General features: G+C 41.2%; 4 protein-coding genes across 6 annotated transcripts; 3 read left to right on the top strand and 1 right to left on the bottom strand.

The window, feature by feature from the left end:
• Positions 1-1948: 1948 nt before the first annotated feature.
• fer (fer (fps/fes related) tyrosine kinase) lies at positions 1949-13117 on the top strand. Of its 3 annotated transcripts, none has more exons than XM_079179093.1 (20): positions 1949-2267; positions 3086-3268; positions 4056-4187; positions 4575-4748; positions 5515-5614; positions 5904-6087; positions 6324-6461; positions 6545-6664; positions 6762-6884; positions 6971-7169; positions 7639-7737; positions 8171-8377; positions 8484-8606; positions 9049-9105; positions 9255-9373; positions 9605-9699; positions 9789-9915; positions 10104-10258; positions 10475-10597; positions 11101-13117. In XM_079179093.1, the coding sequence occupies exons 2-20, from the start codon at positions 3200-3202 to the stop codon at positions 11235-11237; spliced, it is 2481 nt and encodes an 826-aa protein (XP_079035219.1). In that variant the 5' UTR covers positions 1949-2267; positions 3086-3199; the 3' UTR covers positions 11238-13117. The 3 variants fall into 3 exon arrangements, with proteins under 3 accessions (XP_079035219.1, XP_079035220.1, XP_079035221.1); XM_079179094.1 differs by having other exon boundaries at positions 1949-2271; XM_079179095.1 differs by having other exon boundaries at positions 1949-3268; positions 8174-8377.
• Positions 13118-13757: 640 nt separating this feature from the next.
• cdc26 (cell division cycle 26 homolog) lies at positions 13758-15109 on the bottom strand. The gene is made up of 3 exons (XM_079179118.1): positions 15023-15109; positions 14372-14474; positions 13758-13972 (listed from the first exon to the last, which is right to left on the bottom strand). The coding sequence occupies exons 2-3, from the start codon at positions 14450-14452 to the stop codon at positions 13766-13768; spliced, it is 288 nt and encodes a 95-aa protein (XP_079035244.1). The 5' UTR covers positions 14453-14474; positions 15023-15109; the 3' UTR covers positions 13758-13765.
• A 22-nt stretch (positions 15110-15131) lies between these two features.
• Positions 15132-21386, top strand: prpf4 (pre-mRNA splicing tri-snRNP complex factor PRPF4). Its single transcript, XM_079179100.1, has 15 exons — positions 15132-15194; positions 16188-16398; positions 16489-16675; positions 17135-17222; positions 17643-17722; positions 17882-17975; positions 18069-18163; positions 18269-18327; positions 19015-19138; positions 19215-19304; positions 19402-19524; positions 19815-19922; positions 20547-20665; positions 20973-21079; positions 21179-21386. Exons 2-15 carry the CDS (start codon positions 16239-16241, stop codon positions 21263-21265), a joined length of 1521 nt encoding a protein of 506 aa, XP_079035226.1. The 5' UTR covers positions 15132-15194; positions 16188-16238; the 3' UTR covers positions 21266-21386.
• A 491-nt stretch (positions 21387-21877) lies between these two features.
• Positions 21878-24430, top strand: atp6v1g1 (ATPase H+ transporting V1 subunit G1). Its single transcript, XM_079179116.1, has 3 exons — positions 21878-22068; positions 22814-22914; positions 23659-24430. Exons 1-3 carry the CDS (start codon positions 21987-21989, stop codon positions 23830-23832), a joined length of 357 nt encoding a protein of 118 aa, XP_079035242.1. The 5' UTR covers positions 21878-21986; the 3' UTR covers positions 23833-24430.
• Positions 24431-25109: the final 679 nt, after the last annotated feature.

The raw sequence follows: 25109 nt of genomic DNA, 5'->3' as shown, positions 1-25109 counted from the left end.
TCTCTCCTTTTTACTGTAAGTGAAGCTCACTCGACCGCCTCGCCCTAAACCTGTTCTACCTGTTGACCCTCCCTCTCTCTCTCTCTCTCTCTCTCTCTCTCCCTCTCTCTCTCTCTCTCTCCCCCTCTCTCTCTCTCTCTCTCTCTCTCTCTCTCTCTCCCTCTCTGTTATTCTCTATGGAGCTCCACTTCTCTCTCTTTGTATTGTGTAACTTTGTTATTATTTTGATCTAAACATCTTTTTCTGTGACTTTATTTCAGTTTGTTATATTTGTATTATTTTATTGTCTCTCTCAGGAGCTGTTGTGTTTGAAGAGTTTGGTGAGAAGTGTGTCATGAACCTGTTAGACAGAAACTCTGGATCCATTCTTCTGGCACCAAGCCCCGCCCACTCTCTGCTCCGATTGGCTGGATAGAAGCTGTCAACATTTTTTGGCAGGCGATTGGATGAACCATTTGTCAATCAAACTCTAAATGAAGCCCGTGATGAGAAGAGAGAAATAATCTTTTCAGTCTAGAAAAGCCTTCAGTGTCTGAGAGAACTGATGCTATTGTAGCATCGATGACGTAGGCTGAGACGTATGCTGAGTCAGAGACAGTTCAGAAAAGGACACGCCCACTGAGGGTCAGCTTTCCTGTTTCTGTGTCACGTGGTGCTTCTCCACATGCCCCGCCCCCTTTAGGAGAGTCTATTGACTCCAATGGGTGAAGTGAACATGAAGACAGATTCTTTAGCTCCTTAGTCACCAACGTAAATGTCTTCTGAATATTTTGACATTGGCGAACGCCCGAGCTACCTACTTCATTACCTACATAATGATAAATATCTAATGTTAGCCAGAGAGTGTCTATAAGAAGTGGACGTAGTCGTCGTGACGTCACTCATTGGTTTGTTGATGATTTGAAGCCTCAAGATCAGCATTTTGTTAGAGACGCCGTATAGTCTCTGGTAGAGACCTGTCAATCACTGTGTAGCCCCGCCCCTAAAGCATCCCCTGCTTTATGGTCTGTTTGACTCTAAATGGACCATCATTTACTAAATGAACATCATGCTGTATTGAAGAAGACTTGAAACTAGAGATTGAGACCATAAACTCATGTTCACAATGTTTACTGAGGTAATAAATCAAGAGAGAAGTAGAGTCATTTTCTCATAGACTTCTATACAACCAGAGGAGTCGCCCCCTGGTGGACACTAGAGAGAATGCAGCTTTAACACGTGACGCTTTGACTTCACGAGAACCAGAGGTAGAAACCTACGTCAGAGCACGAGGGGAAATTATCATTTTGATGCTAAAACACAACTACTTCGACAAAAAAGACATAAACCCTAATGGGAAGCTACAGAATGATATAAAGAAAACTAAATAAATAAATAATGGACTTACCCTTTAATATTCTTTAATGGTCTCTAAATGTTAAATGTTAAATATGTTGTTGTTTAATAAAATAAAATAGAATAAGAGCCCCCCCCCAGTTCTCCCTTTCTTATCATTTTGATAGTAAAACACAACTAGATGAGATAGATAGATAGATAGATAGATAGATAGATAGATAGATAGATAGATAGATACTTTATTCATCCCCAAGGGGACATTTTTCTGTGGCAGCAGCAAACGAAGTTACACAATAAAATACAAATATTAAGTATGGAAAATGCACAATATATACAATATAATAAAATACAATAAAATAACAGAGCAGTACCTATTACATTTAAGAAAATAAAGTAATACAAATGCACAATATATACACTAAATAGAAAGGTATTACATTAACTAAGTAGGAAAAAATAAACTAAACAGTAGTGCACAAGACAAGTCTTTTAATATTGAATGGCAAATTTGTTTAATAAAATAAATTCCTGCCTCCTCCCTCTTTTTCCTATTTTCCGTTTCCGTTTCCGCCGGAAGCCCCTCCCTGTTAGCCACCTTTAGCTGTTAGCTGTATAACCGGGACGACCGGGAGGAATAACCGGGGAAAACAGCGGAGAAAAACACGAAGAAGAGGAGGGAATGAGCCCGGAGGAGGACGGACGAGGACCGCGGTGACCCGGAGAGTCCGCCTCACGGGGAGTTTACTGCGGCTGAAAGCGTAGAAGAAGAAGAAGAAGAAGAAGAAGAAGAAGAAGAAGAAGAAGAAGAAGAAGAAGGAGGAGAAGCAGAAGGAGAAGAAAAACACCGAAGCTCCTTCCCGACTCTTCCCACCGCTCCTCCTCCGTCTTTCTCTTTATTTACCGGAGGAAGGAGCTCACAAACACGGACAGAAGTTTGTCCGTTTGTTTACTTGTTTGTTATCCGTTTGTTTACTTGTTTTCAATAACAGTTAAACAGCCGTTAGTCTGTTGTAGCTTCAGTGTTCCTCACAGTTCCGATGGAAACTTCAGAGCTGCCGCCGATCCTTGTTAGCATGCTAGCTTCATTTCCCATTCGTTTCAATGAGGAGATAGCGGCTAGTGTTAGCCTAGCTTCACTTGTACACCAGAGCTGATGGAATTTGTATAGATTTGGAGACGTTGACGGGATTTAAACCCGTTTGAAAAGAACGATTTTAAAGCTTTTGATGTAATTTCGGGTTAAAGAAGACTTGAGAGCAGTCAGGGAGGAGGTTTGAGAAGTTTAGATAAGTTTATAAAGTGTTTCTGGATTAAAGATGAAGGTTGTTTTGATAGTGACAGGAGTTTAGAGACTTTCATGGTGACAGACTTTCTCCTTTTAATGTTAAAAAACAAACAGATATTTGAAGGTTTCAAATAATCTAAGAAGTGATTTTGTGTAAGAATGTTTATTTTTATACTTCATTATTTTATTTTGGACACAGGAATAAAGGGTTTAAGAAATCAATTTAAAAGTTTTTTGGGGAGAAAGATTTGTGAAATGTGCAGATGTTTTAAAGAGGATGTTCAAGTATTCTGAGCCTTTACTGTGGTAAAAGTACACTGAATATGAACCTGTATTACAAGTAAATAAAATGCATAATGTTTCTTTAATGAAAGTCTAAAGTATTATCAGCTACATCTACAGATATATAAATCATATTTACTCGTCTTTTACTCTAATAATCTTTACTATTACTTCTCTCCACAGACGACCATGCAATCATTCCCCGCTCGCCCTCGCCGTTAGAGTGAGTGAGAGAGATACAGTGTGTGTGTGTGTGTGTGTGTGTGAGTGTGAGTGTGTGTGAGAGAGAGATCCAGGATGGGGTTCGGTCGGGATCTGAGGAATTCCCACGAGGGATTATTGAAGCTGCAGGACTGGGAGTTAAAGGTACACGTCTCTAAACATTGTCTGGTTTTTATTGGCTGTGAAGAGGAGAGAAGTAGACCACCTGTTCAGTTACTCTGTTCTCTATCTGTTCAGTTACTCTGTTCTCTACCTGCTCAGGTACTCTGTTCACTACCTGTTCAGGTACTCTGTTCTCTACCTGTTCAGGTACTCTGTTCACTACCTGTTCAGGTACTCTGTTCTCTACCTGTTCAGGTACTCTGTTCTCTACCTCTTCAGGTACTCTGTTCACTACCTGTTCAGTTACTCTGTTCTCTACCTGTTCAGGTACTCTGTTCACTACCTGTTCAGGTACTCTGTTCTCTACCTGTTCAGGTACTCTGTTCACTACCTGTTCAGGTACTCTGTTCTCTACCTGCTCAGGTACTCTGTTCTCTACCTGTTCAGGTACTCTGTTCTCTACCTGTTCAGGTACTCTGTTCTCTACCTGTTCAGGTACTCTGTTCTCTACCTGTTCAGGTACTCTGTTCACTACCTGCTCAGGTACTCTGTTCACTACCTGTTCAGGTACTCTGTTCACTACCTGCTCAGGTACTCTGTTCACTACCTGTTCAGGTACTCTGTTCTCTACCTGTTCAGGTACTCTGTTCACTACCTGTTCAGGTACTCTGTTCTCTACCTGTTCAGGAACAGAGTACCTGTTCAGGTACTCTGTGATGACAATGACCCTAGTTACATGTACCAGTACGTACTCTTTAAGGGTGGCTGCAGTATATACTAAAGTACGAGGACAAAGTATTTAAACGTGTACTTGTATGTCACCCTCTAGCTGCTGGAGACAGTGAAGCGGTTCATGACTCTACGAGTGAAGAGCGATAAAGAATACGCCGCTCTGCTGCTCAGCATGACTCAGCAAACAGAGAAACCGGAAGCTGCTGATTACGTCAGCACTGTGAGCAAGGTGAGAGGACTCACCTGTCCACAAGTCTCTCCGTCAGTCCTGGTCTCAGTCTCTCTCTCTCTCTCTCTCTCTTAGTCCTGGTCTCTGTCTCTGTCTCTCTCTCAGTCCTGGTCCCAGACTCTCTCTCTCTCTCAGTCCTGGTCTCAGTCTCTCTGTCTCTCTCTCAGTCCTGGTCTCTGTCTCTGTCTCTCTCTCTCAGTCCTGGTCTCAGACTCTCTCTCTCTCTCAGTCCTGGTCTCAGTCTCTCTGTCTCTCTCTCAGTCCTGGTCCCACACTCTCTCTCTCTCTCAGTCCTGGTCTCAGTCTCTCTGTCTCTCTCTCAGTCCTGGTCTCTGTCTCTGTCTCTCTCTCTCAGTCCTGGTCTCAGTCTCTCTGTCTCTCTCTCAGTCCTGGTCTCAGGTGATCCGTCAGACGGAGGCCTTGGGTCGGGTCATGAGGGGTCACGCTGATGACCTGAACTCTGGTCCTCTGCACCGTTTGGCCACTTTGATCCGAGACAAGCAGCAGGTGAAGAAGAGCTACCAGAGTCTTCATCAGCAGCTGGAGAGCCACAACCACAAGGTATGCTGGGAAATACAGTGTGGGTGTTGTGAGTGCGTGTGGTGAATAAAGTTGAAGTGTGAGTGTTGATGGTGAATGTAGTTGAAGTGTGAGTGTTGATGATGAATGTAGTTGAAGTGTGAATGTTGATGTTGAATGAAGTTGAAGTGTGAGTGTTGATGGTGAATAAAGTTGAAGTGTGAGTATTGATGGGAAATGTAGTTGAAGTGTGAGTGTTGATGCTGAATGTAGTTGAAGTGTGAGTGTTGATGTTGAATGAAGTTGAAGTGTGAGTGTTGATGTTGAATGAAGTTGAAGTGTGAGTGTTGATGGTGAATAAAGTTGAAGTGTGAGTGTTGATGGTGAATGTAGTTGAAGTGTGAGTGTTGATGGTGAATGTAGTTGAAGTGTGAATGTTGATGTTGAATGAAGTTGAAGTGTGAGTGTTGATGGTGAATGTAGTTGAAGTGTGAGTGTTGATGGTGAATAAAGTTGAAGTGTGAGTGTTGATGGTGAATAAAGTTGAAGTGTGAGTGTTGATGGTGAATGTAGTTGAAGTGTGGGTGTTGAATGAAGTTGAAGTGTGGGTGTTGATGTTGAATGTAGTTGAAGTGTGAATGTTGATGTTGAATGAAGTTGAAGTGTGAGTGTTGATGGTGAATGTAGTTGAAGTGTGGGTGTTGATGGTGAATAAAGTTGAAGTGTGGGTGTTGATGGTGAATAAAGTTGAAGTGTTAAAGAACTGATGGTGGTGACCCCGTCGTTGATGATGTTTTGTTGTTGCTAGGTAACCAGGACTGACCTGGACAAGCTGAAGGCGACGTATCGTCAGCTGAGCCGCGACGCTAACAACGCTAAAGATAAATACAGAGAGGCGCTGATGAAAGGTTCCTCCTCTTTTCGCTTTCAGTAAATCAAGTTTATCAAAGTGGAAGTTTGCTGGAATTTTCTCGGGACTTTTAAAATATTTGTGATTTGTTTCTTACGAGTGCTGGAAAATACTTAAATACACTAAAAATGTCTTTTTAAAAGCTTGTTTAACTTGTTTCCTTTTTAATGATTGATGTGGAGCAGGACCTTTTATTTTGAAGTGAAAATCAAGACCACAGAGAGAAACATGTGACAGGAGACAAAAACACGCCCCAAAACTGCTTTGGTGTTCTCGTCCAATCACAGGCCGGGAAGCGGAGCGAGCTCGGGAGCGCTACGACAAAGCGACGATGAAGCTCCACAATCTCCACAACCAGTACGTGTTGGCGGTCTGCGGCGCTCGAACGCAGCAGGACGAACACCGACGACACGCCGCTCCGGCTCTGCTGGACGCTCTGCAGAGGATGCAGGAGGACATGACGCTCGCTCTGTGAGTCACATGACCTCCTGATGACGCTGACGCAGGAAACAAGCAGCCCATCATAATAATAATAATAACTTTATTTATATAGCAGCTTTAAAAACACAGTTTACAAGTCAGTAAAATCAACAAAAAACTAATATTTTTAATAAAATAATACTGAAAAGCGACGACGTCACATAAAAACCAGTCTATAAAGAAGTGATTTAAAAGAGACGAGTGATGTGATTCTGTGTTTACTGCAGTAAGAGCATCCTGGAGGAGTACTGTGAGATCAGCAGCCTGCTGACGGAGGACATCGTCAAAGTTCATCAGGAGATCTCGGCGGCCGTCGAGCAGATCGACCCGCTGGCCGAGTACCAACACTTCATCGACGCCTACCGGTCAGACCATGATAAACATCAGTGGTTACCTTGGTAACAGCGTGGGTTGCCGTGGTAACAGTGTCTGCCCCCCCCGCCCTCAGGTCTCCGGAGACTCAGGAGGCGAGCGTGGAGTTCGATGCGTCTCTGTTGGACGAGACGGACAACTTGCCGGCCAATGAGATCCTCTGGAACACGCTGACAGCCGACAACCTGCAAGCCATGTGAGCTCCTTCAAAATAAAAGACTCTTGTACGTCGTAGTGTCACTTTCTATGTTATTTTGTCGTAACTGTTCATAATCTTTTGTGTTTCTCTCCAGGTTGTCGTCGGCGTCGGAGGAGTTATCGTTGACTCAACAGAATCTTAGGACGAAGGAGGCGATGGCCGACGATCTGGATACGAAAATACAGACGAGTCAGCAGAACACAGAGAGGAAGAGCGAGTGAGTCAGAAGATGAAGAATCAGATGAATTGATGAGAATAATCTCTCTCTCTCTCTCTCTGACGGTCTGTGTCTCTCGTCCTCAGCTGTGTCCTGCTGCTCAGTCAGAAACTCTCTGTCCTTGAGCTTCATCACGCCGTCCAATCGCTGCGCGGCTCCGAGGCGCGCCTCGCCTCCCAGAAGGCCTTGCTGGATGACAAGATGGCCGCCGCCGCCTCCCCGCCCCCGCCGCCGCCTCCCCCCGCGCTGCCGTACGAGGACGACGCCCGCTCCGTCGGATCCACTGTAAATATTTAAGTTATTGATTGTTGATTATGTCTGATCTGCACACCAGAGCTAGTAACGTTAGCAGCACCGCTAACCAACGAGGTTCACTTCAGTGACATCATGATGCCTTAAGGCTCTGCTCAGTGAACATGAGTACTGGTTGAAGGTACATTATAACGTTATCATGATGTGTTCACATGTAATCTGTAAAATGTAGATTTGGTGATGAACTTGAATAAATCCAGTAGTTTGAAGGAGATGTTTACACATGAATATAAATAGATATTAGAGATGAATTATGTAATCAAACGAATGGATCTGTATCTGTTAATATGGATCATCAATAATTAGTATCAGCAGCAATAGAACGTGATCGTGGATCTAAAAGTTAGATTTGCGCCCTTTTTTATTTTGTTTCCGTTGCTCCACTAACATTAAAACTGAAAACATTTATTTTCTCTGAGAGACGTCGTTTGTGTGTTTTCAGGACAAAACAAAGGAGAGGAGTTCTCGGTTCGACACTCTGCGTCACTCTCTGGCCGGGATGATCCGGTCTCCTAAAGCCATGCTGGGCTCCTCCACCTCGGTGAGACTCATCACCTGTAAAGACACACGTCGGCTGGCTTACTACAGCTGTATGAACCCAAAATAAACAACTTTTAAAATGCATATTTTCTGAATGGAGTTTGGACCTATCAGTGCTAGGCTATGCTAACATTGTAGCAGCTCCATCAACACTCAACACAACGTCATATAGGCGTAAATACGGCAGCGTTGTTATTGTTTGTACCATATGGTTTATACACATGCATATATAAATAGTTTATATGTACTAATAGGAGATATCAAAGGGATCTGGGCCACACGAAAACTGTTGAACACTTGACCTCGATGGAAAACATCACGAGGTCAAAGAAAGACGTGACCCACATCGACGATCATTCATCCGAAGCTGTCGCATGTTTTTGTCAATAAAGATCGTTTGAATTTAAACTGACACACTTTGTTCCTCCCTGCAGCAGTTCTTCGACGTGATCCCGACGTCGGAGCGCCCCCTGGCGGAGCAGGAGTGGTATCACGGCGCCATCCCCCGTACCGAGGCTCAGGAGTTACTACGGCAACAGGGAGACTTCCTGGTGAGGGAGAGTCACGGTAAACCGGGCGAGTACGTCCTGTCGGTGTTTTCTGACGAGCAGCGGAGACACTTCATCATCCAGTACGCCGACGTATGTACACACACATTACTACATAAATATGAGACTGTATATGAATACAATGAAAGAATACACTGTAAAAGATGACACATTAAACGTCTCTCTCTCTCTCTGGTAGAGTCAGTACCGTTTCGAGGGGACGGGTTTCTCCACCATTCCTCAGCTCATCGAGCATCATTTCTCCACCAAACAGGTCATAACCAAGAAGTCTGCAGTCGTGCTGCTCAACCCCGTCATCAAGGCAACCGCTTCTTTATACATATTTACACACATAGCTACTCTCTGAGCAAAGACATATAGTCTAATACTAAAGATGGTGCAGTATTAAAGCTGATGACTCTGTAGTATTAATGCTGACGACTCTGCAGTATTAAAGCTGATGACTCTGTAGTATTAATACTGACGACTCTGTAGTATTAAAGCTGACGACTCTGCAGTATTAAAGCTGACGACTCTGCAGTATTAAAGCTGACGCCGTACCACATTCTTCGGTTTTAACACTAGAAACTGTTGTATGATTAACTATGTCAGCTGTGGAAGGGAAATGTAATTATTTCCATTATTTTTAGGTTTCTTGACAAAACATCTAATTATATAAAGTAAGAACTGATCATCTAAACATACTAAATACACACATGACTATCTAACATTCCTGTTTCATGAGTTAGTTCTTCTGTCTGCAGGATAAGAAATGGATCCTGAACCACGAGGACGTGGTGCTGGGGGAGCTGCTGGGAAAGGTGACCTCACTTCCTGTTTCCTGTTATCAAACCACTTCACTACAGTTCTGGAATGTTTTTTCTTTTATTTCAGTTTGTAACATTTTGCCCTCACTGTGTGTCTCTCTCTCTCCATGTCCCATCATGCCTTGCGGTCTGCTGGTTGCCAGGGTAACTTCGGCGAGGTGTTCATCGGGACGCTGCAGCGCGACAAAACACCGGTGGCTGTTAAAACGTGTAAAGAAGATTTACCTCCAGAGCTGAAGATCAGGTTCCTGTCTGAGGCCAGGTCAGCATCCATCAATATATACCAATACATCTATTAATACAGCAATCAATCAAAGCTCATTAAAGCACATTGGGAAAGAAAATCTAAACTTGTGTGATTGGCCGGTGTCTAACACTGCCTCTGTGTGATTGGCCGGTGTCTAACGCTGCCTCTGTGTGATTGGCCGGTGTCTAACGCTGCCTCTGTGTGATTGGCCGGTGTCTAACGCTGCCTCTGTGTGATTGGCTGCAGGATCCTGAAGCAGTACGACCACCCGAACATCGTGAAGCTGATTGGTGTTTGTACGCAGCGACAGCCGATCTACATCGTCATGGAGCTGGTTCCTGGTGGGTGGAGCTTATTCACTGCTGTTTTTGTTTCCTCTGTTGTTGTTGTTTTTTATTGGTCAGTTTCTAACAGCTGACCCTCCGCTCAGGTGGAGACTTCCTGTCCTTTCTGAGGAAGAAGAAGAAGGACGAGTTAAAGACGAAGCAGCTTGTTCGCTTCTCTGTCGACGCCGCTGCCGGCATGGCGTACCTGGAGAGTAAGAACTGTATCCACAGGTACGTCTTTAACACCTGTTCCTCTGTAACAAACAGACAGTGAACACAACAGCTCTCAGATCAGCTGTAACACATGATGACAAGTTTCAAAATAATGTCTCTAATCTGATTCTGTTAGTTCTTAGAACACATCCATGGTTTAAACCACTACTATAACCTGTCTGTCTGTCCACCTGTCTGTCTGTCAGGGACCTGGCAGCGAGGAACTGTCTGGTGGGAGAGGGCAGTGTGTTGAAGATCAGTGACTTTGGGATGAGTCGTCAGGAGGACGATGGTATTTATTCTTCATCTGGACTCAAACAGATTCCCATCAAGTGGACGGCGCCAGAGGCCCTGAACTACGGTAACCCCCGTCTCACACCTATAACCGACTATAACATAATGTTGACATTCAAAGTATTCAAACAGCTGCGGAAAACAAACACGGTGAAATCCAAACGTTTTGGGATTTCTTGTGGTTAAATTGTCTGTGTAATTATGCGCACAAATGATTCCTGTTCGACACAACTGCTCTGTGATTGGTCGCTGATGTGTCCTGCTCTTTGATTGGCTGTTGCAGGTCGTTACAGCTCCGACAGTGACGTGTGGAGTTATGGGATCCTGCTGTGGGAGACTTTCAGTCTGGGGGTGTGTCCTTATCCTGGGATGACCAATCAGCAGGCCCGAGAGCAGGTGGAGAAAGGTAAACACAGAGAGTGAAGAAGAAGAAGAAGAAGAGCCGTAAACGAGTCCTCTGGTTGTATAGAAGTCTATGAGAAAATGACTCTACTTCTCTCTTGATTTATTACCTCAGTAAACATTGTAAACATGAGTTTATGGTCTCAATCTCTAGTTTCAAGTCTTCTTCAACACAGCATGATGTTCATTTAGTAAATGATGGTCCATTTAGAGTCACACAGACCATAAAGCAGGGGATGCTTTAGGGGCGGGGCTACACAGTGATTGACAGGTCTCTACCAGAGACGTATACGGCGTCTCTACGTCACTCCTCCTCAGTCCAGATATGGTCACTTCCTGTTCACTGGCTGAGAAAAAAACCAAGATGGCGACGCCGAACTCAACTTGAGATGAACTCGTTTTCAAGTATTGATTATAAAATGAAGAAATGAAACTGGTTCCTTTAGAACCCTGAACGTCCGCTTCTTTTCTAATGACATCACATGTCTCTCTCCTCACGGTTGCTAGGTTACAGGATGTCCTGTCCTCAGAGTTGCCCTGACGACGTGTACAAAGTGATGCAGCGCTGCTGGCAGTACAACCCTGAGGAGAGACCCAAGTTCTCTGATCTGCAGCAAGACCTCGCCGCCATCAAGAAGAAGTGACGACATCATCACAACCTCAATGCCATAAAGTAGTGATGACATCATTACATAACCTCAATGCCATAAAGAAGTGATGACATCATCACACGACCTCGCCGCCATCGAGAACAGGTGATGACATCAGAGACAGTAGAGTGTTGTCAGCCAAGAAAAGTTATTTTTTGTTTGGAGATGGGCGTGGTCATTAAGTGGGCGTGTCTATTAAGTGGGCGTGTCTTTGGTAAAAACAGAAATGGTTGAGCTGTTTGAGTCCCGACACAAACATTTAGCTGCTGATGTTTGAACTCATTAAACTACAGAGAAAACACTACTGACGTTAGCATAGGTGTAGCTAGCTATGTTAGCATCTGTATACGCATTAAAAATTCTCAGTTGACTGAAAACTTTTAAAAACCTGTTGGTCAAACAGGAAGTCACACGCAGAAGTTAAGCCTGTTGAAATGGAGCTAACAGCTTAGCATGTAAGCAATGGTTGTTAGCATGTTAGCACGTTGTTAGCATGTTAGAACATGTTCTGATTACGTTTTATTCTGCGTCCATCCGCAGTTATTAACATTGTAGTATCCGATTGTAAGACAAAACATTGGCTACTTTACAAAAATGTATAAACTACATTTGGTTAGCACGACAGCAGTAATGCTAGCTAGGCTGTCGCCCTCAGTCACATGACCCTCAGGTGATCGTGTTGCCAGAAGTCTTGTCTCCTCGTTCGTCTTCCTGAGCTCAACAATCAACAACAAATCAAACAGCTTCAATAAAACAAATAATAAATCAATACAGATCAGACAGGAAGTAAAATAACTTATAAACTAAATGAAACTCTAAAAACGTTTGTTCATGAAACTAGATGTTGTGTTTCATTCGTCTGATAGAAACCAGATTAACCGTCTTTATTTGTGTGAATAAATCTCACATCAATTAATTGTTTGTTTCTTATTTTGAAAAACCACTTGTTTCCTGTGAGTTTGAAAACGTTCTACAAAATACACTAAAACAAGTAACGATCCAAGTGCGTCAACAGGTGGCGGTCATTCTTTAAGCCACGCCCCCCCTTTCACTACAGCATGAACACTAAAACCGTTTCCACTGCTGAGGACCAATCAGCTGTGAACACTAAACAGTTTGTTTTGTTTTTACTGTTAGTTTCTGTTCTTATTTATTATGGTTTTATGATTTTAACGTTTCTCAGATTCTCTGACGGCTCAACTGTCAAAAATACTAAAATAACGAACTGAGTGAATCTGAGGAAGAACTGAACTTTATTTTGGAAAAATGAAACGGCTGTCTATCATCACGCAGACCACGCCCACTCCGACCAATTTTTATTTATTTTTTTATAGGAAATGTTTTTGACCAATCAGTGATTTCAAGTATTTTGTTGACGGCTGGAAAAAAAATCTCTAAAATGTAAAGGAAACAAAAACGTTCTATTATTGTTTTTATTATTTCTAAACCAAAGTACAAACCATTTGTCTGATGAAATGCAGCTCCAAAACTAAATATATATAAAATGATAAAGAATCATCTGCACTTACTTTCCTGGTTGTCATGAAAACTGAAATAATGTTAAAATGTTTAAAAAAAAGAAAGTTTAATATAAATATGTATAAACTACAAATAAAAAGACAAGTATTTGTGTGTAAATGAATCGTGAGTCCTGATTGGTCAGAATCACTTCCTGGACTGTGTGAGGGCGGAGCTTAAGTGTTGGTGATGTCAGAGCTCCGCCTACTGTTCATGTAAATAAGTTCAAATGTTTTTACGGTTTGTTTTACTTTCGAGTTTTTACACTTTTCAAACACTAACCGTCTGTTTGTCTTTTATATTTGTTTCTTTATAAAAAAATATTATCGTAGCATTTATTATGAAAATAAAACAAATCATACGAACAGACCTGATGTGTGATGTCATTTCTAATGTTTTTCATTACACTGTCTATATTGTTTCAAAGTAAAAGATTCTTAAATCAATTAATTCATCACAAATTTCAGAATTTTTGAGGTCAATTTTTTTGCGAGTTTTAATCTTAATTATGGTAATAATGTTATTAGAATATAAAATGTATTTTAAATTCCTAAATTAGTTTTTAAATATTTAATTCAGCATCTAAAAACAAGTGTTTTTATTTGTCAAAACTTCATTGACATAAGAGAATCAGCAAAAATATTTATCAAAAACATATTTTCCTAGAGATCATTTATACATGTATATATATTTATATGTATACATATATATATACACACATGTATAAATACCAGCTGACTTAGTATTTAACTCAAACGTAAAACCATCGTTTCATTTCCTCATTCGTAGAGTCGATACAGCCAATCAGAGAGCTTCATTCTGGAGCGATTTATGTCAGTAGGCAAACATCCCATAATAGTTTGTACCCTCAAACACTATTGTGGATCAGATATAAACATGGTGGATTCATCTCTTTATAACTGAACCGCAGTCTGTGTTCAGATTCAGACGTTAATAAAAATCAGTGAAAACGTTCAATCATTTTTTTATTATTTATTTTATTATTAAAACTGTAAACTTCCAAATAAGGTCGGCAGCGTGGCCGGTTTGGGGTGTGGCTTGTAGCCGATTCGCTCGTTTATAAGCTCCGCCCTCGATGCGGCCGTTGAGGAAGAAGCTGAGGCCCCGCCCCCGATGATGTCAACGCTGATGACAGAGGCCCCGCCCACTCCACCTCCTGACTCCGCCTCCTCTCGCTGACGCTTCCTGGCCTGTAAAAAAAGAAGATAATTACTAATCAATACAGAAGTCAAAGGTGATCAGGACGACGCTTCACGTTAAATAAAGTTTAAATGACGTCACAAAAACTGCTGCTGTGACGATCAATCTGTCGTCTCGTCACAAGATGTCGTTATGATCATGTGACTAATTGATTATCAATTGTTTAATAAAACATCAAAATTACGATCATTGGTTATGAAGAGATCAATAATATAAAACAAGATCAATAAGTGTGCAGAGAATATCAATCAATACCGTATATAATGATGATGGACAGCATTGATTGGTGACAGCATTGATTGATCGATGACAGTATTGATTGGCGACAGTATTGATTGACAGCATTGATTGATTGACTATTTATTGATGTGTATAGAAGTGATTTAAACCTCGAGCTCTTTCTTGACGCTCTCGAACTCTTCGGTGTCGTCGATCTTCAGCTCCAGACGAGTCGGTTTCCTCCTCAACATCTTCTAATGTAATGAGAGAAACCTTCACAAACAAGTGACAAATACTATTAATAGTTATAAGAAATAATTGATTTACATAATCAACATTAGCTGCTGTATGCTCATTAGCATATAGCTGCTGCTAACAGGCTATAGCTGTTATGCTAACCGATCAATCAGGATTAATAATGTCGAGTCACACTTTGAACGCAGCACAGACGTGAAACTATAATACTAATAATTATAATTACACTTTTCCTGCAATTTCTCAAATGTCACATTACAGGTGAATTTGGAGACGTATTGATCCTGCAGGTGATTAATAAATCAGATATCTACTGTGCCACAAATCCCTGTAATCTGAAGGAATTTAAATAACAGCAGTGGGCGCACTGGGAGGAGTAACGTTACTCATCCCAGTATCGTTACTGGTGTCCCACTCAGTCTGAATGGTAAACAGAAGCTAAGCTAACCAGCTAACGTCTGTTCGAACATGTAAAACACATTAAATGTAACCGGAAACAGACAAACATTCCTCGCTCACAGTCACGCGACAGCTTCAACCGGTGTAACACACGTCTGTAAAGTTACCTGACAGGTGTGCTGTTGTCGATAAGTTCCCGGGTGTTTTCTTCTCTGCTCTCGAATTTGTTTGCTGCCGATTTTGTCCACCGGAAGAACAAGCTTTGACCCGGAAGCAGACGACGTGTTTACATCCGGGTCACGCTGCTCTGAGACGCCGCCGCTTCGTTTCTCTTCACAGGTAAGTTTTTAACTTTAAAACGTTTGTACGTTTTTAGAAATGTGTTGTTTTTAAATAGCTGTCAATCAAACCTAGCGCGTGTCAGCTTAGTGACGTCAGGTGTGACGCACTCTTTTTATCCTGCTTTTTGTGAGTGATAATGCTAATGCTAACGTTAGCTGTGTGAACCGCGTTGTGCGCTTTTCTCTTTAATGTCTTCAGTTTCCACCGAACTCCGTCAGAGAATCTCCTGATTTTAGACCAAATGTTTGATAGTGAAGGTTCCTCGTTCCTTTAGTGCTAAACCGCTCCGTTAACTGTGAGAGTCGCTCTGTGATTCTACTACAAATAACAATAATACAACATTTAGGTGAGCAACGGTTCAGGGTTCACTCTCTACAGGTTCGGACAGACAGACAGTCCAGCACCTCTTCTTCTGCAGACACGTCTTAGTAACGTGTGCACAATGTGGTGCGCGTTTCTCTGTGCGCGTTCTGGACTCAGTGGAGTCGCCACAGAGGTCTTTCTGGATGTTCCAATCATGACGTCATTATTTAACATCATCACCAAACAAAACATGAACGATCTGGTGTTCATGTTAAATAGAAGTCCATTTAGAAATCCTTACTTTATTTTTGTTTTCTTTTGTTTCAAACCGTCCCAACATTTCCCAAGTTGGGTTTGAATGATATATATATAATATTATAATATATCCATATCTTTCCTTTCAGTATTTGTTCTTTTAGTTGTATTAGTATTTATTATGTCATATAAAAACCTTTTTTAATGACCTGTTAAACGTTAGATTTGCATGTTTCAACGTTTCACTATTTATTCTTCCACATTCCTGAGAATTATTGTCACATTTGTTTATGTTTTTAAATTTATTTGTGTATTTTATTTTACATGTTTCTGTATTTTTCTTTTCTTTGTATTTATTTTGTTTAAATGAATATTATCTTGAGAATATTAATATTTTCTCTTTCTTCGTGTCGTTATTTTCTCTCTGTGTAGTTTTCCCAGCAGCCTCTTGGGGGTTGAGAGCAGCAGAAGAAGAGAATAAAAATGTCCGACGATGAGGACGTGGCTCCGGCCCCGAAGAGGACTCGTGTTTACTACGGAAGCCTGGAGGAGAAGGAGCGCGAGCGCCTGAGCTCAGAGTCGAAGCGGGGGGGCGATGGCGTGAGGGCCGGCATCAAGGCGGGAAACATCAACATCTCGTCAGGTTGGTTCTCGCCTCCTTAAACTACAGCCAAGGTGTGTTTCTACGTGTGTGACGTGTGAGTGAGACTCTGTTTCCCATGATGCCTTGCAGGAGAGTATCTGGAGCTGGAGGAGCGGGTCAGCGAGCGGCAGAACGACGCGCTCGCCGCCTTCGAGCAGCGACGCCGAGCGAGACAGATCACCGTCTCCACCGACGACGCCGAGGTGAAGGCCGGCCTCCGAGCGCTCGGAGAGCCAATCACGTTGTTCGGAGAGGGACCAGCTGACCGGCGGGAGAGGTAGAAAAAAAGATTCATGTTACATCAAAATATCAACTCTGACGTTTAAACAATCATTCATGATTTCAACTGATTTATAAAATACTAATAATTACAGAAAATGAACCTGCAGCTATTTAAAATATCGATGAATCGTTCCATTGATTCTCTTCTGCAGCTTCTCCAACATGAGATCAGTTTCAACGTTTCAGACGCTAAATTATTCTGATTTGGGAAATAAAGTTTAATTTCTTTTTAGAAAATGAAGCTTTTGGCCCCAAAACACGAGACAAACGTTCATAAAACCGCCGAGAAACTGTGAAACACAAACTGTGTTATTATTATAGATAATAATCAATTCATGAGAAACGACCTTTCTGCCAAACGTAAAGAAAGGAAACGGGTTCAACGTGGAATGTTTTCATACTGACATCAGAAACATGAACGTTTGTTTGTTTGTTTGTTTGTTGTTGTTGTCAGACTGCGCGGTGTTCTGTCTGTTGTCGGTCCGGACGCTCTGAAGAAGTCCAAGAGAGACGAAGAGAAAGCCAAGAGATCACAGGACGAGGTCCACACACACACACACACACACACACACACACACACACACACACACACACACACACACACAATCCAGTCAAATCCAAATTCTGAAAACAACAAATCATTGAATTTGTCTGAACTCAGTTTTGCAGTAAGGGGACTTTGAGTTCTTTATTGTTTTTGTCATGATTATATATTTATCACGTTAATAAATATGAAACTAAGATTTCTGGTTCATCAGATTGTTGAAGAGTAAAATGTTAAAACAGATTCTAAAACTATCAAATAAAATCTGAACAATTTAAAGAAATAAACCAAATCACGTGTCAAATATAAATTATTATATTTAAATATATTATATAATCCATAAATCTAAACATGAAACACTTTGAACTGAATAAAACGGTCAAAATAAAACGTGTTCCGCCTTTCTGACCAATCACAGTGCCAGCAGACGTGGTACCACGAAGGCTCCGCCTTCCTGAAGGACGCTCGCCTCTGGTTGGCCAAATACTCTCTGCCACGGTGAGTCAGCAACAAACCGACCAATCAGAGACCGAGGCGGCTCAGAGGGCCTCGGCGTGTTCACGTTTGATGACCGTAACGAACTTAACAGACGTCTTAACTGTCGGAGGAATATGATTGGTTGTGACTCACGAGCTCCTGCTGTGATTGGTCCGTCAGGGCGATGAAGCGTCTGGAGGCTGCACGCGCTCACCGGGAAATTCCCGAGGCAACGAGGGCGATCCGGACACAAGAGCAGCAAAACAGTCTGAGGGTGAGGAAATAAAACATTCAAACGTGTTTATATATGTACATGAAAACACGAATATTGAGTATGTAATACTCAAACAGTCTTCTTCTTCTACAGAATCTGAACAACTTCTGCAGTCAGATCGGAGACGATCGACCAATCAGCTTCTGCCACTTCAGCCCCGACTCCAAGATGTTGGCCACCGCCTCCTGGTGACAAGCCCCGCCCACTTCAGCTAACACTTGAATTACACATGTAATGATGAAGCTAATGCTAACATGCTAACGACCCCCCCCCCCCCCCCCCCCCCCCCATAGGAGTGGCCTGTGTAAGCTGTGGTCCGTCCCCGACTGCAGCCTGATTCGTACACTCAGAGGTGGGCGGAGCTTAATGTTATATTTAGTTAGTTTCTGTGGGTTTTTTTTTTTTTTTAAGTTTAGTTTGTTTTTTTAAATGTTATTTTTAGTACGTATACAATTTATTTTGAATCATAATTACCAATTATTAATTATATTTGTATTAATTATTATTAATTGTATGTACGGTATTATATATATACAGGACTGTCTCAGAAAATTAGAATATTGTGATAATCCCCATACGTGTGATTTAGTTTACTGAACCAAGCTGAGTGTTTTTCAAGGCTCAGGAAACCCTTGCAGGTGTTTCGAGTTAATTAGACGATTCAAGTGATTAGTTGAATACCCTACTAGTATACTTTTTCATGATATTCTAATATTTAGAGATAGGATATTTGAGTTTTCTTAAGCTGTAAGCCATAATCAGCAATATTAAAAGAATAAAAGGCTTGCAATATTTCAGTTGATTTGTAATGAATCCAGAATGCATGACATTTTTGTTTTTTTAATTGCATTACAGAAAATAAAGAACTTTATCACAATATTCTAATTTTCTGAGACAGTCCTGTATGTATGTGTGTGTGTGTGTATGTAATATATAAGTATATTCACATATGTATGACATTTATTATACTATTAATTACTTCCTGACTAACTGGGACTCCGCCCCCTTCCCTATGTCCCTGCTCTCTGATTGGCTGTAGGACACAGCACCAACGTCGGTGCGGTCGTCTTCCGCCCGCAGGTCGGAGTTTCTCTCGACCAATCAGACGTCAGCTTGGCCTCCTGTGCGACCGACGGGTCCGTGAAGCTGTGGAACCTAAAGAGGTAGGAGACGAGGAGACGAGGAGACGAGCCTCCCTGCTCCTTATATGGTCATTCACTTCCTGTCTGTCTCCCGTAGTGACGAGCCGGTGGCTGACATCGAGGGTCACAGTGACCGAGTGTCTCGGGTGTCATGGCACCCTTCCGGGAGGTTTCTGGGAACAGCCAGGTAAACTGGTGTCACACCATCAGTGTCACTGTGTTTCTGTGTACTAGTACACACACGTAGTATCACAGTATTGATGTCCCTGTCTGTCTGCCTTCAGTTACGATAACTCGTGGCGTCTGTGGGATCTGGAGGTTCAGGAGGAAATCCTCCATCAGGAAGGTCACAGTAAAGGAGTCCACGACATCCACTTCCACCCCGATGGGTCCCTGGCTGCTACTGGGTAAAGTACACACTAGTACACACTGTACTTCACACTGTACTAATACTCACCTTCAGGACAAACTGTGTAGTACCTGATGATGATGATGTAGTAGTAGTAGTAGTAGTAGTAGTAGTAGTAGTAGTAGTAGTAGTAGTACCACACTTATTAATACCCATTAATATCCTAAGTAACTGCATATAGTTTTTATACATAGTTTACTTTTTCTACTTTTTTCCGCCCCCTGTCTGTGGACCAATCATCTCTCTGTCTGACTGTTGCCCCGCCCCTCTCTGTTCTCGTCCAATCAGTGGCCTGGATGCCTTCGGTAGGGTGTGGGACCTTCGGACTGGACGCTGCATCGTTTTCCTGGAGGGACACCTGAGAGAGATCTACAGCGTCCACTTCTCACCCAACGGGTCAGCCAATCAGAGACGAGCATGCTAAACACACAGCCAATCAGAGACGAGCATGCTAAACACACAGCCAATCAGAGACGAGCGTGCTAAACACACAGCCAATCAGACGAGCGTGCTAAACACACAGCCAATCAGAGACGAGCGTGCTAAACACACAGCCAATCAGAGACGAGCGTGCTAAACACACAGCCAATCAGAGACGAGCATGCTAAACACACAGCCAATCAGAGACAAGCGTGCTAAACACACAGCCAATCAGACGAGCGTGCTAAACACACAGCCAATCAGACGAGCGTGCTAAACACACAGCCAATCAGAGACGAGCATGCTAAACACACAGCCAATCAGAGACAAGCGTGCTAAACACACAGCCAATCAGACGAGCGTGCTAAACACACAGCCAATCAGAGACGAGCACTCAGAAAACAGCCAAATACAAACAGCTTTAAGGCTTTATAGAGAATTTAGATTTAAACCATAAAAGCACATTATTGTTATTGTGACATATTTTTGTCCTCAGATAGTAAATGTTGTTTTTTTTTGTGGTGTAAAAAGAGAAATCTAAATGTTTGAAGTATTTAAATGTGTTTCTGAGTGTAGTTTTGTTTCTCTGTGTTCTCTCAGGTATCACCTGGCGACAGGAAGTGGTGACAACACCTGTAAGGTTTGGGAGCTGAGAAACAGGAAGTGTCTGTACACAGTCCCCGCCCACCAGAACCTGCTGTCCTCTGTCCGCTTCCAACGTAAACATTTTATTTCATTTTCTATTCTATTTTATTAATATTTGTGTGTATTTTATTTAGTTGTATTAATATGTATATATTTTTACATTAATGTATTCTAATTTAATTTGTATCTTGAATTTAGTTCAGTTTATTGAATATAACGCTTTTATGCATCATTTTATTTAATACATTTTATTTTAGTGTTATTCACCATTTAAATTTCCTTTTTTTAGCTACATTATTTTTTTTAAATGTTTGTCTCTGACCTCACTTCCTGTTTGTGTCTCTGACCTCACTTCCGGTTTGTTTGTTTGTGTGTGTGCAGCCACAGACGGTCACTTCCTGTTGACCGGAGCTTACGACAACACGGCGAAGGTCTGGAGTCACCCGGGCTGGACGCCGCTGAAGACGCTCGCCGGACACGAGGGGAAGGTACGTACGCTGCTCACCGATTGGTCTGTTCAGACGCTGCTGCTGATTGGTGGAGACGCCTCATCGTCGCTAACGTGTCACAAACATTTTGTTTCCAAGGTGATGGGCGTCGACGTGTCACCTGACGGGAAACTGATCGCCACCTGCTCCCACGACCGCACCTTCAAACTGTGGCTGTCTGAGTGATGTCACGCTGATGTCACGCTGATGTCACGCTGATGTCATCATGAGGAGTTCTTCTTTTTTTTCTGAAAACGATATTTTCTGTGTTTTTTTGCTTTTTTAAAATAAAATTACAGTTTACATTTTGGAATCGAGTCTCTTTTTTAAATAAAATAAAGATTATTATGTTTTATAAATAATATTTATGTTTAGTGAGGAGAAGATGAGATTTAATATAACTTCTTGTGCCAGAGTTTCATTAAAGATTACAACAGAATAATTAAATATATATAAACATAGTACAAAATATAAATATATCTGAATAGAAAAACAAATCTTATAAAATATTGTTACCATTGAAAATAGCAATAAGAAGAAGAATCTCCACTTTATTGAGGGGGGGGGGGGCAGTAGCTCCAGCGTTAAAGCGATGAACACAATAATATAATATTCCTGCATAATGAGTACTGTAACAGAGTATTTCTACAATGTAGTATTACTACTTCTACTTCAGAGAAACAGGATTAATATATAAAATAGAACCTGATTCAAACTCCGAAACAGCAGATGGCGCAAAAACAACATTAAAAAGAGAAGAAGAAGGAGATCACGTGAGCTCCGCAGCGTGACGTGCCATCAGCTGACTGCGGTCAACAGCGGAAAGAGACTAAAATCCTCCGTCGACCTTCATTTCGGTGATTTTTCCCGGTTTTAGCTGCTCCGTCCTCCGCTCCTCTGATCCGACATGGCGAGTCAGTCTCAGGGCATCCAGCAGCTGCTGCAGGCCGAGAAGAGAGCCGCCGAGAAGGTGGCCGAAGCCCGCAAGCGTGAGTACGACAGGCGGCCTAACAGCCTCCGGTAGAGACCACCGGCTGGAAATCTGAGAGTTCAGACTATTTGCTTCTATTTTTAATGAATTCAATCAAATGTGCAGATAATGTCAGAATCAGTCACCTCCTCTCTTTACGTCGGCTCAGTCGGTTCTCATGAACTCACGTGTTTTAGTGAGAAGTCGCTTCTTCTGACGCAGCTCGTGCTGCTCTTCACTTCACATCGATGATGAACTGAAATCTGTAACTGTGATAAATAAACTCTTAATGAGTTAAATATGCACCGAATTATAGAGTGTCGTCACCTTCACTAACAAAACACGAACAGTTAGAATACTGTACTTATAATGCACGAACATGTATCCTTATAACTTATATATTTATATTTCCATTAAATGATTTACTCGGTGTTCATGATGACGCTGTTTTACTATGATTGTTCTGTATTTATTGTTCTTTTCTGCTCATAAAAATGTAGATATTTATAATGTTCATGTGTCCAGCTGATGGTTGATGAGTCAGCCGCTGAGCATCATGGGATATGGTGACCACGTGATACAGAGTCAGAGAGACGATCAATCATATAAACTGTGTGGACAAAATAATAGAAACCCCTTCGGCAGTCTGTACCCGCGTATTTAAATAAATGTAATCTTTAAATATATGAATGTCTTATTAATATATTAATGTTTAGTTAATATATTTAAATATATTCATGTATAATTACTTATTGTCTCTTCAGGTAAGAACCGTCGTCTGAAGCAGGCGAAGGAAGAAGCTCAGGCTGAGATCGAACAGTATCGACTCCAGAGAGAGAAAGAGTTCAAGACCAAAGAGGCTGCTGTACGTACACAATACTACTAATACTACTACTACTACAATACTAGTACTACTGGTTCTCTTCATTGGGCTTCAGTTTATTAGAAATATTTACAAATGTTTAACTGTATTTTTTTCTTCATATTCTAAATGTATTTATAGTATTAATAGACCGTAGTATTGATAGACTGTAGTATTAATAGACTGTAGTATTGATAGACTGTAGTATTGATAGACTGTAGTATTAATAGACTAGTATTAATAGACTGTAGTATTGATAGACTGTAGTATTAATAGACTAGTATTAATAGACTGTAGTATTAATAGACTGTAGTATTGATAGACTGTAGTATTAATAGACTGTAGTATTGATAGACTGTAGTATTAATAGACTAGTATTAATAGACTGTAGTATTGATAGACTGTAGTATTAATAGACTGTAGTATTGATAGACTGAAGTATTAATAGACTAGTATTAATAGACTGTAGTATTGATAGACTGAAGTATTAATAGACTGTAGTATTGATAGACTGTAGTATTAATAGACTGTAGTATTGATAGACTGAAGTATTAATAGACTGTAGTATTGATAGACTGTAGTATTGATAGACTGAAGTATTAATAGACTGTAGTATTGATAGACTGAAGTATTAATAGACTGTAGTATTGATAGACTGTATTATTGATAGACTGATTTAATTGTTGTAATATGTTAGTTATTTTAACTTCTTGACATTTCTTCATATTTTCTTAAATCCCCCCCCAGGCCCTCGGTTCCCACGGCAACAGCGCGGTTGAGGTCGACCGCGACACCGTCGAGCGAATGGCTCGCATCCAGGCCAGTTACCGCGGTAACCGGGAGGCGGTGCTTGTCGAGTTGCTACGACGCGTCTGCGACATTCAGCCCGAGTTTCACGCCAACTACCGCGTGGCGGGCTGAGGGGGCGGAGCCACGAATATCCGATGGGGGCGGGGCAAACAGAGGAGACTTGGACGTTAGCAACGTTAGCAACATTAGCTTCAATCTCAGCCAAAACAGTTTCGTTTATGTGAAGTTTTTATTTTTTTTGTGACTCAAAACTAATTCATCTAAATTTTTCCCAAAAATGAAAAGTTTTATTTTGAAGGTGCGAAGTTCGTCTCTTCCTGTTTTCCTGCTCCGAGCGAAGACATTAATAAATGTTGTTACTGTGTTGATGTTTACGAAATATTTATATATATCTCCTGAATCTAACAAAATAAAAGTCTTCTTCACTGTATCTCCGTGAGGTTTGAGGGAGGAAATCAGCCAATCAGGTATTTCAAAATAAAATCATAAATGAAATCAGATTTAATGAGCTGATTGGTTGTTTTTCTGAATTCTCTTCGTCTGGAGTCACGACTTGGCTGGAGAAAGGGAAAAGGCTTTTATTGTGAAACTCATGCATTTCCAGTTTTTTTTGGTTGTTTCCTGTGTTTCCTGTGTGTTCTGATGACTTCCTGTTGTTTGTGAAGTGATGATGACGAGAAATAATAAACTGAATGTTGATTGGCTGAAACTTTGTGACGCTGCTCTTTGATTGGCTGAAATGTGAGTGGATCTTTGAAGATCTTCCAGAGGTCCTCAAAGGTCCTGGAAGATGTTCCTGGAAAGTCCTTGAGTCAGTTGACTCTACACATCATTATATTACAATCTTATAACAAAAATAAAAACAATACTGATATATAAGATAAGAGAGCTTTATTAACTAATTAAAGATTACAACAGAAAAATAACAAATAAAAACAGAATACAAATACATATGAACAATAGAATAACAATTATTACGTTAAAATAATTAATACTGACAACATTGCAAAATAAAACAATAGCAATAATATTAAGGTAAATAAATAAATACAATTAAAACAACAATTTAAATACAACAAATATTACAAATAAATGTATAAGTGATACTAATATTGAGCATAATACTGAATATATTATTATAATTTAATGTTATATAAACTTCATATAAAACAGAAACTTATTTATGTGTAAATAAAATGTGTTCAAATTATTTATTTTTAATATCGATCACATTAAATCTTTGTCTCTCCGTTCAATGTGACGTCATGTAAATATTATCAATAAAGAGAGGTCAAATCCCAATGTCCCCCTTACGGACTCACGGACTTTGAGGCGCGCTCCCGCGAAGTCCTCGAAGTCCGTGAGGGTTTAGGGCTGTCCCGTTGTCA

Source organism: Pholis gunnellus, assembly GCF_910591455.1.
Source record: "Pholis gunnellus genome assembly, chromosome: 18".
Taxonomy (NCBI): domain Eukaryota; kingdom Metazoa; phylum Chordata; class Actinopteri; order Perciformes; family Pholidae; genus Pholis; species Pholis gunnellus.
Note: the sequence above shows the minus strand (reverse complement) of the source record. Positions and strands in the feature narration are given on the sequence as shown.

What these genes read in the sequence shown, in the direction of transcription:
- fer (XM_079179093.1), top strand. Translation starts at nt 3,200, where the DNA reads ATGGGGTTCGGTCGGGATCTGAGGAATTCCCACGAGGGATTATTGAAG. An exon ending in TCATCATCCAGTACGCCGAC is followed by an intron (nt 8,378 to 8,483) that starts GTATGTACACAC and finishes TCTCTCTGGTAG; the next exon opens with AGTCAGTACCGTTTCGAGGG. An exon ending in GCCAGAGGCCCTGAACTACG is followed by an intron (nt 10,259 to 10,474) that starts GTAACCCCCGTC and finishes TGGCTGTTGCAG; the next exon opens with GTCGTTACAGCTCCGACAGT.
- cdc26 (XM_079179118.1), bottom strand. Translation starts at nt 14,452, where the DNA reads ATGTTGAGGAGGAAACCGACTCGTCTGGAGCTGAAGATCGACGACACC. An exon ending in GCGTCAAGAAAGAGCTCGAG is followed by an intron (nt 13,973 to 14,371) that starts GTTTAAATCACT and finishes CTTTTTTTACAG; the next exon opens with GCCAGGAAGCGTCAGCGAGA.
- prpf4 (XM_079179100.1), top strand. Translation starts at nt 16,239, where the DNA reads ATGTCCGACGATGAGGACGTGGCTCCGGCCCCGAAGAGGACTCGTGTT. An exon ending in CCAGCTGACCGGCGGGAGAG is followed by an intron (nt 16,676 to 17,134) that starts GTAGAAAAAAAG and finishes TGTTGTTGTCAG; the next exon opens with ACTGCGCGGTGTTCTGTCTG. An exon ending in GTCCACTTCTCACCCAACGG is followed by an intron (nt 19,923 to 20,546) that starts GTCAGCCAATCA and finishes GTGTTCTCTCAG; the next exon opens with GTATCACCTGGCGACAGGAA.
- atp6v1g1 (XM_079179116.1), top strand. Translation starts at nt 21,987, where the DNA reads ATGGCGAGTCAGTCTCAGGGCATCCAGCAGCTGCTGCAGGCCGAGAAG. An exon ending in GGTGGCCGAAGCCCGCAAGC is followed by an intron (nt 22,069 to 22,813) that starts GTGAGTACGACA and finishes TTGTCTCTTCAG; the next exon opens with GTAAGAACCGTCGTCTGAAG. An exon ending in TCAAGACCAAAGAGGCTGCT is followed by an intron (nt 22,915 to 23,658) that starts GTACGTACACAA and finishes ATCCCCCCCCAG; the next exon opens with GCCCTCGGTTCCCACGGCAA.